The following is an 11,873-nucleotide window of genomic DNA, read 5'->3' on the forward strand; positions in this document are numbered from 1 at the left end:
TGTGTGTGTGTCTGTGTGTCTGTGTGTGTGTGTGTGTGTCTGTGATGCAGTCCACAGCCTTCCCCACTGAAGTAAAGGGCCTGACCAAGCGGATCCGCACCGTGCTGATGGCCACGGCCCAGATGAGGGAGCACGAGAGAGACCCGGAGATGCTGCTGGACCTCCAGTACAGCCTGGCCCGGTCCTACGCCAGCACCCCCGAACTGAGACGAACCTGGCTGGACAGCATGGCCCGAGCGCACCTCAAGAACGGAGATTTCTCTGAGGTATCAGCAGGACCACTTTGAATGTGTCGCTTCGTGTCGTATGTTCATCTGTCTGTCTCTCTTTTTGGGCTTGTTATTGATACCTGTGTCCACATGACTCTCTATGTAAATAACACGCACCAACAGGACCGGGTTTCTGTTATCGCTTTTAGACGTGTTTGCATATAATCTTACCTCCTTTCTCTATCACTTACAACTGGTGACATGCACACTGCCACGCTCAGAGGCAACGCCAAAGCAAACACCTAAGAGAGTATAACCTACCGTACTCTCTAGTCGTACCCAGTGAGTCAGTCGTCCTCAGGTTTCAAAGAAGCATTGCTCACCACCTCCAGAAATTCTTTCAAAGTTTTAGCACATTATTACATCTATACATATGTAGTTTTTATAGTTGTACTGCTGCCCTTGGACCTCGTCCCACAATACAGTATGATAACGACCCTGTGTGTTTTGTTTACAATGTTTACAAGGGAGTCTGATACAGAGTTAAAGGCTGAGTAATGAAGCTTTATAATTACACTGTGTACACTTTGTCCCATCACAAAAGAAATCGCACCACTCTGCTACTTTACTTGAATTAGGTTGTCATAACAATGATGTTTTACTGAAGGAAGAGTCTGTTGTTCCACTCCAGAGGAAGGTCAGAGGTCAGGGTTGACACAGAGGTTGAACCTGGGTGGTCCAGTGGATATACTGTTAGCTTGAGTTCAGGTGTGTTTATTTATTTTACCGGTTTTACTACACACAAAGCTAAGAGGAAAGAAAAGGATGACAGCGCAGCAACCAGCAAATCTATTAGATTAGATTAGGTTTGTTTCTATCTGTTTTATTATATATTTTTATTTCATTCCCTTTTTGTTTTGTTTTTATTTTATATTCTGTTGTTTTTGTTTGACATTCTGTTTTATTTATTTTTTTATCTGATTCAATATATTTATTCTTCTGTTTGTTTTATATTATTTTTTATGCTTTCTTTTATTTTATCTGATTTTTATTTTTTATACTGTTTTTGTTTTATTTTAGTTTCAGTTTTTTTTATTTTTAGTACACACTTCTTTAACAATCCTTGTACACAAAAAAATCGTTTCACTGTTACTCATAAGTAATGAGTAAAAGAATGTGAATGTGATACGGGACACTTTGGAATGACTGCATGACTAAGAACTGATGCACTTTTCACCTGGCACCTGTCAGGCCTTTGTACATGTTGTTTCTTCACAGTTGATAAGCTGCCATTGTAGATACAAGGTGTGGCTGGTTAGATGTGAGTCACAGGTGAACACAAACCAGTCACGGCAGTGAAATAGAATGACATTTATGAGTTGACTGCAATCTCACATCGGTCTCTCCGACTTTCTGCCAGCGTTTTCCTTCTCAGTTTCCTATAGATCTGCATGTTTCCACGTGATCTGCTGTAGGAACGTTCTCTAACTCTGCTGCTGTTTGTTGTTGTCTCCACAGGCGGCCATGTGCTACGTTCATGTGGCTGCACTGGTTGCAGAATACCTGCACCGGAAAAGTAAGTCCCTCCCCACATCTACTGTGTACACACACACACACACACACACACACTTTTACCTCCATTTGTGGCTTACACTTATACTGTAATTAAACACCAAGCAATGTGTGCAGCATTAATAAAAAGTCCCAGTTGGTTGAACCATCAAGCAAAATAAAAGTTTGCTGAGGAAGCACCTATGAAAAATCTTAAAGAGTCTTAAAGAGACAGTTCACCCCCAAAAACACATGTTTTTCCTCTTGCCTATAGTGCTATTAGTCAATCTAGATTGATGGATTTTGGGGTGAACTGTCCCTTTAACCGACAACGCGAGAACGTGACTAACTACACACACCTAACCTCCACCAGGAAACACTCTCACTCTTTATAGAGCTTTGTGGTTCTCCAGGAAGATTTGCCTGCACAGGCAATAAAAGACATGCCAGTTTGTTCAGCGACCGTTGTTGGATACGGCATGCAAACATTCCTCGGATCTCTCCAGCACAGTGACATCTAGTAAAAAGAAAGCCAATGGCTCTAATGTTTGAGGAAGATCAACAGACAAAGATCATTTTATGGGGTGTACAGCATCAGTTGCCAGCTACTCTCTCAAAAATGTGTTTGGCATCTAGACCAGAGGCAGCAGTGTGTAAGCAGTGTCTCTGCTTTTATTATGTGATTCATTATGAGCTAGTCTCATAAAGTTATATTCTATATTTTTCAACGTGGTGTGTCTCCACCGGCCACGGTGACTGTGTTTTTTTTGGTCATAATTCATACATTTCATTGTTTTAGGGCCAGTTGCTGTGATGTTGCAACCTCAGAACTTACATGAAACACCGTGTGTAGCGGATCATTTTCTTCAGCGCGTCTCTGTGAACCAGTTCATTTATTTCTTTGGCCTTTGTCTTTGCTGTTCATTAGAGTTGTTCCCCAGTGGCCTCGCAGCGTTTAAGAAGATCACCTTGAATATTGAAGAGGAAGCTGCCATGAGGGAAGACACCGGAATGCAAGATGTCTATTACACTGAGGTGCACAGGAATTGGGTTTCTTGCATATGACATTGTGAAGTGACTTCAGCAATAGTTGGTCAATCCAGATGTCTTGATTTTTACCTCACAGACAGCAACTGGCTTGGTTGTCATTGATTTCTCCATTTTCCATCCAGCTAGGGCGGGTATCTAAACTCAACCCTTTAATGTGGCAGTGATACAAATAATGTGTACGTCGCACCGAGCTTGAGTGTCCAGTCAGATTCATAATTGTGGTTTATTTAATCACATAAAGTTAAAAAAAAAAAATGCATCATTTCAATAACACCCGGGTTCAAAATCATAACTAATTCATATTTTATTTGTTTGATCTAGATGATACTGTTAATGTGGATAAAAACAGATCCGTTATTCCTTTTCGAACCCTTTTTAGGAAGTCCTGGTGGAACACCTCGAGGTCTGCGTGGAGGCACTGTGGAAAGCCGAACGCTATGAGCTCATCACGCACATCGCCAAACTCATCATCCCCACCTACGAGAAGCGCCACGAGTACGAGGTACCGGTGCTCAGACAGATACCGCGACGAACATAAACATGCAGCCACTGTTTCTTGCTTGTCCTTGCAAAGTGGTCCATCCGTGTCCTCGCGCTTGTGAAGGCCACGTTTGCACACCTATGTAAGGACTTTGGTTTGTAGAAACATTTTCTTCATATAAATACGGGTGCGTTAAGTTTACCTTATTCATTTTCCACTCATCATTAAACTCCCAGGCTTCTTAGACTTGTCGACTTGACCTCACAAGAAGTAACGTAACCTCGTACTCAACACGACACCGGTTTGACTACTCTAACTACATTTCATGGGAGTCTCCCGCTCCTTTGTTAAGACAACGTGGTTGTTATCGAGTGCTTTAAATAGCTCTTCCTTGCTGCTCTTGTAAACAACATTCGGGCGTGGACAGATCAGGGTCACAGAGGCCGTGAGCCTCCCAACACCCACCCTGGAGGAGAAACAAGGTCGCCAGTCTGTAATGGGGCCAATGGACATATACTTGTCTAACATGAACGGAGAACATTTCTTTATTATTGTTTGTTGGGATGTTACATAACTCCAATGCATGTGCATGTTCCTGCAGGCACCGCTCAGTTATTTCAAGAAAAACAACAATCAGGAAATAGACCCAACTCTGATGCCATACGTCTTGTTTTGTTTTTCCCAGAAACTAAGTCGACTGTACGACACTCTGCACAGAGCCTACAACAAGATAATGGAGGTGATACAATCAGGACGCAGGCTGCTCGGGACCTACTTCAGAGTGGCTTTTTACGGACAGGTGAGGACGACAAGCGGCGTCGCGGAACTATAATTTAATTACAGCTCAATTGCGATGTCTGGACCAAGGTGCACCTGAGGCACGCAGCTCTGAGCTGCGTGCTAAAGGGCTGGGACATGTGGAATGTAGATCCAATAGTTTCAGATTATGTCACAACTGGAACTGGAACAACAGGAAGTAAGAGTGAACTCCCACCTTTGCCAGAAAGCTTTTGAAATAAGGTGTAGAGGATGCAGTTAGAAGTAAAAAACGATAATGTGGCTCCGTAACGATTCTTTTTGGGGGAGTCAGGCAAGACATTCCAGTTAAAGCCGCGTAAATACAAAGCAAGATGTTCAGTATGACCTGTGTCTGTTTGTTGTGATTGCATACGCATGTTTTAAAACCCTTTCCAGTGCTGGAATATATTATGGAAATATGCCATAAATACAAGTGAAATGCTTAGAGAGAGAAAACTGTGATTAGAAACATTATTTTGAAAGCGTAACACGGTAACTCGCCATGCAAAGGTTGTATTTAGAGCTTTGTGATTAAGAGCACATTAACCAGCGGGTTCAAGACTGGATATAATAAAGTTGTGTAACAAATAGATACAGACGCGTTAAGTAAGCAGACACATTCAGGAAATGTGTTATGCAAGTTTGGCTAAATGTGGAGAATGTGTTGCATTTTACTTGTGCAGAAGGCAAAAACAACAGAAAAAAGGCAGAATCTCACTATCTTTTTAATGGTTTTGACACTTTAAGTTAATTTGTTACTTCCAGAACGCTTCCGACGGACCGTCTGTCGTTATATTTATTGAGTGAACGTGTGTGCGTTGTGCAGGGCTTCTTCGAGGAGGAGGACGGGAAGGAGTACATTTACAAAGAGCCCAAACTCACTGGCCTGTCCGAAATCTCTCAGCGGCTGCTGACGCTCTACGGGGAAAAGTTTGGGCCGGAAAACGTCAAGATCATCCAGGACTCAAACAAGGTGCACTAGAGAATGGAGGAAGGAGACGTTTGGAGTAAATAGCCTTGATGAGAATGATTGAAACGCAGTCAGAGATGAAAATCGCAGCTCCGCTCTTGTGTTTATTTAGAAAATGTCATTTGCCCAACAATAATGTGGGAAATGTTTCAGCTTCCTCACAATGGAGTCATCAGGAAATCTCGGTTGACAAGCTGAAAATAGATTTACTTCACTGTTTTTGTTGTGAGTCAGTGGAGGTTGATGAGGAAACGTGTTCCCTCAACTCTTTGAACAAGAGGAACGTTGCCTTTATTTACATTAATACTCGTCAATTGACAAGAGCCTCACTTATCTCATCCGGCTCTGAAATGTAGTGCTTTTGCAATTCTCTTTCATTAAAGGTGATTGCTTTCCCACAGGTAAACCCCAAAGACCTGGACGCCAAGTTCGCCTACGTCCAGGTGACGTTCGTCAAGTCGTACTTCGAGGAGAAGGAGGCGCCGGAGAAGAAGACCGACTTTGACAAGTGCCACAACATCAACCGCTTCGTGTTCGAGACGCCGTACACGCTGTCGGGGAAAAAACACGGCGGGGTGGAGGAGCAGTGCAAGAGGAGGAGCGTGCTCACAAGTACATGACTTGCTTTTCTGTGTCGTCTCTTAACAAATGCGTAAAAAAAAAAGGCGCCCAACATACATTTCCCTGCATTTTGTCACAATGGGCATGCTAGAGCCAACCAGTTTTGCCTGCCTGCTTTATCTCCAGCTGCCAACACCTTCCCGTATGTGAAGAAGCGCGTGGAGGTGGTGGGGGAGAAGCAGGTGGAGCTCAAGCCGGTGGACGTGGCCATCGATGAGATGAAGGCGCGAACGGCAGAGCTGACCAAACTCTGCTCCAGCCAGGAGGTGGACATGATCCAACTGCAGCTCAAACTGCAGGGCTGCGTCTCTGTGCAGGTAAAGGTCCCCGTCGCTCACAGCGAGACACAGCGAAGTGAAAGATAATAGCTGCTGCATGGTAAATGTACGGAAGCCCTGAGAACTTTTCTTCACAGATGAAAAATGATATTGTGCCAAAACTTTTTTTTTTTCCCCGACCTGTTGTTCAGGTCGTAGCAGTTTAGATGAGACTTGGAAACTGGATTAACAGATTTCTCTCAATTGTCTTTCGAAGTCTTCCGTACAAATCACCCACTTTTACAACAGTCTAAATGAGCTAACTCGTCAAACTTGATCAGACATCTAATGAAGTAAACATGAACTACAGTTATTGCGCAAAGCTGGGCCAGGATCTGTATTTGAGTGTCAACTACAAATATTTTGTGTCAACTGTAATCTGGGCACAGATCAGAGTACAGAAATGCTTAACACTCTCTGGCATGTTTTGTTGTAGGTGAATGCAGGGCCAATGGCCTATGCCAGAGCATTCTTGGATGACAGTAAATCCAACCAGTCTGGCATCAAGAAAGTGAAAGACCTTAAGGACATTTTCAGGTACCATTGAATTTATTCGCTTTATTTGCTGTGTTGTTCTGGTAAACATCTGGTAAACAGTTATGATGGATTTGATAAGTAGTCATTTAGGCTTGTTATTAAGTTTGTCATTTTTATTTTTATTTTTGATGATTGCAGGCGTTTTGTTCAGGCTTGCAGTATAGCCCTGGACATAAATGAGCGTCTTATCAAAGAGGACCAGTTTGAGTACCATGAGGGCCTGAAGGCCAACTTCAAAGACATGGTGAAGGAGCTATCCGACATCATCCACGAGCAGGTACTCTCGCCTTTTCTGGGGGACTTCTGTGTACCGTTACACCCCTGTTACACAAACGCTGAGCTCTGCTTTGATGTGCAGTTGGTCACAAATCAAACACGGGCCTCCTGTGTGGCCACTCAACCGTTATCGCTATACAACCATTGTTGTAATTTCACAAAAACAGTATTTTCTTCACTGGAGCATGCTGGATGTGTTGAGCCATGTGTTGTGATGCTGCAGTATGTTGTGGTTAGGGGGCTAATAGTCACTGTGCTCTCATGTAATCATGTCATATTCAGTTAATCCGTACTTGGCTCAGCAGAAATAACACAACAAAATAAAAAGCGCCGCAGAAGATTTTGGTTTTATGTGTCTTGACCCAAGTACAGTAGAAGTTGATCAAATGATGTTTCTGGTGCTCACAGGGTTACGAAATGACATTGAGAAAATTCAACAGCAATATAAATGTCCCTGTTGCTCTGGGTAATCCTCAGACCTTACTATAAAACAGGTACCATTGGATCTACTTATATATCTCAAAATCTGGACAAATGCAGAGCATTTCTATGATTGAGGGATTGCCTCCACACAGCTCTCAACATGGCTGGACTGAGCCATTGGCGAGCAGCTAACAGTGCGAACAACACCAGCAGTGCTGACAGAGCACACAGTGTTTACCTGAGGGGCAACCAGAGGGTGGGCGTGATCATCATAGCTGACCAGTGGGGCACGCTCACTGGGACTCACGTGCACTAAAAAGCATGCACTTTTTTCTGGTATATTAAAGATCAGAATTTAAAATGTAACACCTTTTTTAAGATGATTTGTAAAGTCGCTATAGTGACAATCAGCACAGTTAAAAGCTTTTACTGTTGCATTCTACTCAGCCATGCTCCATGTAAAAGGCATGCTAATGAGATTATCGTCCACTGAGCCTCGGGTGGAAGCAGTAACGCGCAAACAATGGAAACTGTGACAAATCAAACTTGCGCATACATACGAATCACCGTCAACTTTTTGAATTCTGGTGCCCATCGCCAGGTTTTTTTTGTTTCATTGTGCACTTAATGAAATTACCTTAATTTCTCTGTGGTTTATCGTAATGAATAGGTAACAGAGCAACAAGCAGTAAACGTTTACGACATCGCTGGCACAGAAAGAGCCATTATCACCGCATCAACTGCTGCTTACGTTTCAGGAAGGCAGGCCTGATTTCATATAGACTCTGGCCTCACGTTTCTAGAAGCTTTCAGCGACGTTAATGTAGCTGTGGCTGTCAAAAATAGACCGGCTCGCTGATACTTCTCGATGATGATGAGACTTGGGAGTGAGTCATAATGAGTTGCGGGAGCTGTTTAACATCCTGGAATAAAAGAAAACTGATTTCCTCTTCAACATTTCTTGGACAGAACGATTCCCATCATCACGCACTCATCTGCTGTTAAAATCCTTGTCAATGGAATTGAGCTGATTCTTCCTCTTGGGTTCATGTCTGTGTGTGCAATAATATCAGGTTGCAGTTATTTTACAGAGAGGAAATACTTCACCGTTGCTCACCGATCATGTTTACTTTGTCCTCTTCCCATCAGTACGATGTGTTCTGGCTGTATTGCAGCAGTGTTGTTCTGCATGCTGACATTTGATATCACTTTAGCTGCTCTGAACTAACTGGTCTGCCTCTTTCTCTCCATTGTGCTGGCCATTAGCTTTAAGGAGAAACAGGTAATGTGATCACGAGGTGTGTTAAAGCTCCGTCTGTCTTTTTGTCCTTTTTGAAACCCATTGATTCTCAATGTGCACCTTCTTAGTTCATTCCTTCAAATGCTAATCAAAATACATACATTCATCCGGATACACAAAATAATGAACGCAGCAATCAAAATGATGAGTCTGCAGAAATAGCTGATGAATTGCTCGAGGCGTTGATTACAAACGAGTGAGAATAAAAGAGAATAAATAGTCAGCAATTTCAAATGCACTGAAAAAGAACAAGGCATTCAGAGGATGAAAGTCCTTCAACGAGCTCCAGCCCATGACTGTGGTCGACGCCGGCGCTGCGTGTGTTGTTGATAACGATGCAAATGACACATGCCGCTAATCAAATGATGTTTGCATACACAGCCGTGTCTGGAGCATTTGCATGGAAAAGCTACATCCTGGTGATAGATCTGCTGCTGCTGCCTCAGTTATTCCAAAACAAACCAGGGCGGTCGTGTCAAGTCATGCACCGCCTAATCTCTCTCTTCTGGAGCGTAGAAGAAGAAGAAGAATTCTAAAACTGAAAGAGCCAAATGTTCTGTGTAGATCGGAGGTAGAACGTATTGATCCGTTTAAATCGGCAGCAGATTAAATGCAGGATGTCGCTGTCCACAGCCATACACTGAAGTGGGCTTATCAACTTAACGGCCGCTGATTAAACAGTCAAATCATATATCTTATGAATGTCCTGAATAAAACCACATGAAAACAGAGTGAGGAGTCCAGTTACATCATGGTGACTTTGAGGGCTTGGCAGGCTTTTCATGAGAATCACATCTATGGCGAGCTGCAGCCGACTCAACCCTCATTTGTATAAGCTCAGACATGGCACAGATGCATGTCGGCTAGAAGCAATACGATTTAGTTTTGTGTGAAGCACTTTGAATTGCCTTGTTGAAATGTGCAATACAAATAAACTTGCCTTGCCTTAACAGTTGTTGCAAATTGTTGTTTTAAAGTACATGAGTATACTTTAAAGGCAGGGTTGGTTATCGTCTTCAAAAACAACAAAGGGCCTGAAGGTCCGGGTTTTTAGGGTGGATGCCTTTTAAAAATGGAGCATATTCTTGCTACTTTCTCAAGATTACCAACGCTGCATTTAATGCATATAAGACAGTGTTCATCTTCATCACTAGTAACCTGCTTCCTGCCACAACAACAATCTAAAAACTCCAGCAACACTTAATAGCACAAAGAAAAACTTGTATTGTGAAACGGGTGCATTTCAGCTTGTGGCCTTCATCAGACGTAGGATATAATACGATATTCCTTTATTGTCATTTCATCCTCATGCAGTTCCATTCTAGAAATGTAGAAACGCGTTAAAGATACAGCTCCTCATGTGACACTTTCCCAGACGTACAAAACACATTGAAACAGTCTCAACAAGGAAAGCCATCACATGATGTCCTCTGGATTCAGATCTCTGATGGCCGACTTTTTAAAATGTTGCCTTTGATGTGAGATGAGGATGAAGTTGGAAGTTAAATCTGCAAGTGTCAGATCCGATAGTTCTCTCTGGGCTCTGTAACTGTGACCCACATAGTTTCAATCGAACAAAACACACAGATGTGATTCACTTTGTAGACTTTTACACGTACCGCTCTAAAACACGGCGTCTGGAAGCACATTGTAAGCCTGCTGTCCAGATTTACTCAGCCATTCAAACAGAGCGACGAACGAAAGAATGAAGTGAAGCAACGTGTGAAGAAAGAACCTTGAAACCAGAGAAATACTTTCGAGTTTTAAAAAAAACAACTAAATAACGCGAGGGCAACATGACTTTACGTGTGTGTGTGTGTGTGTGTGTGTGTGTGTGTGTGTGTGTGTGTGTGTGTGAGACACCTGTGAACTGTGTTTTCTTTGACTCCAGATCTACCAGGAAGACATGATGCGCTCGCTGTTACAAAACTCCCTCCATGTGTTCCGTGCCATCAGCGGGACGTCCACCAACCTGGGCTGATGTCTGTCCCACTTGCACACCCTCTCACTTCTCCCCCAAGGGCCTGAACCGGATTGGGGGGGGGGCTCCCAGTTTCACGTCCGCCCAGCTACGCTTGCCAACCCCCCCCCCCCCCAACCGTGGCGAAGATGCCGATGGAGCCACCTTCAGCTCCTCTTGCTGTACTGCGCAGTACTGCAGAAGCTCGGGGCGAAAGATCGCAGGAGCTGGATCACATTCAAAGCCACAGCAGCAGTGTTTCAGAGATTGTATCGCAGCAGTACCAACAAATTGTCAGTGTGTCAGATTTAGGCTGAGTCATGCCAGGTTGCACCTTTTTTCTCCCTCCTTTGTGACAATCTGCAGGATTGACTTGTTTTTTCACAGGGAGACACTGTGCTAAAGCATTATTTTTTTGTCCTCCTGTCCTCTCTCTCTCTGCATCGTCGCCCTTCAGATCTATGCAGGACATCACACTCCCTCCATAATTCCTTTTTACTACTCGAGTCGACTTTTAGAAGACAGCGGCATCTTCTCATTGTACCGCCGCGTTTCCTTTGGCCGGGCTCTCGGCAGGCTGAGCAACGCAGCAACTCGGCAGCAAAGCATCGAGGTACTCCGTGGAGCCGAGGGGGTTTTATAGACGCACAGCAGGTTCCAGTCGGGCCGTGATAAACGGAGAAGTGACGTCTAAAGAGCGGCAGCTTCAAGCGAGCGCCAGGCCAAAGTTACTGCCCTGTTTGTCGCCGTGACAAATGCCTTTGGACACACCTTAGGGTGATAAAGCTGCTCTTAAGAAGCATTGTAAATGTAGGGGGAAAAAAACAATTATTTTGGTGATAACAATGTTGTATCAGAGGTAATAAATAATGTCATACCAGAGCTTTAGTACAATCAGTAAAACAAAATTCTCTCTGTGGGCTCATGTTACGTGAACGGGAAACGTCGATGACAGCGGTGCGATGGTATTTACTTCAGTGCAGTGAGCCAGTGAAGAGCTCCTCTCATGTGGGTTAAGATCCAGTGCCTTTGTGCTTTGCCTTCTGAAGAGACTCCCCCATCCCCCAGTAATAAGACCTTCATCACGCGCTGGTTATTTACAGTATTTCACAAGTGCTACACTGTAATTAGCAGATAAGATGAATAATATTTAAGCAAAATGTACATAATTTGTTGCCATGCTGTAAAGTGAATTCTGCGTCCTTGTATGTTTGTACGTACTGTATCTATATTTGTAACATGTTGGACTCGTCAGTCCAAAACTGTCCTAGCAGAGAGATTTTTCTTTTTTTTTTTCATTTTTAATTGCGGTGTATACTGAAGTGCGGCTGCTTGTCAAAATGACTTTGTAAAGACATTTTACAATAAAACCTGGACAAA

At 43.4% G+C, this 11,873-nt stretch overlaps 1 protein-coding gene across 1 annotated transcript in view; it reads left to right on the forward strand.

Annotated features, from left to right (window-relative positions):
* dock11 (dedicator of cytokinesis 11) overlaps positions 1-11,873 on the forward strand; it is a 53,369-nt gene extending 41,496 nt beyond the window's left edge. The window contains exons 44-54 of the mRNA XM_068713586.1: positions 51-266; positions 1,728-1,785; positions 2,689-2,795; positions 3,190-3,312; positions 3,977-4,090; positions 4,916-5,062; positions 5,461-5,671; positions 5,807-5,997; positions 6,434-6,534; positions 6,673-6,811; positions 10,425-11,873. Coding sequence (XP_068569687.1) covers positions 51-266; positions 1,728-1,785; positions 2,689-2,795; positions 3,190-3,312; positions 3,977-4,090; positions 4,916-5,062; positions 5,461-5,671; positions 5,807-5,997; positions 6,434-6,534; positions 6,673-6,811; positions 10,425-10,514 — 1,497 coding nt within the window. The 3' untranslated portion in view covers positions 10,515-11,873. The remainder of the gene's footprint in view (positions 1-50; positions 267-1,727; positions 1,786-2,688; positions 2,796-3,189; positions 3,313-3,976; positions 4,091-4,915; positions 5,063-5,460; positions 5,672-5,806; positions 5,998-6,433; positions 6,535-6,672; positions 6,812-10,424) is intronic.

Source organism: Cebidichthys violaceus, unplaced genomic scaffold (genome assembly GCF_023349555.1).
Source record: "Cebidichthys violaceus isolate CVI_PGR_0920_01 unplaced genomic scaffold, fCebVio1.0.p SCAF_19, whole genome shotgun sequence".
In the NCBI taxonomy this organism is placed as follows: Eukaryota; Metazoa; Chordata; class Actinopteri; order Perciformes; family Stichaeidae; genus Cebidichthys; species Cebidichthys violaceus.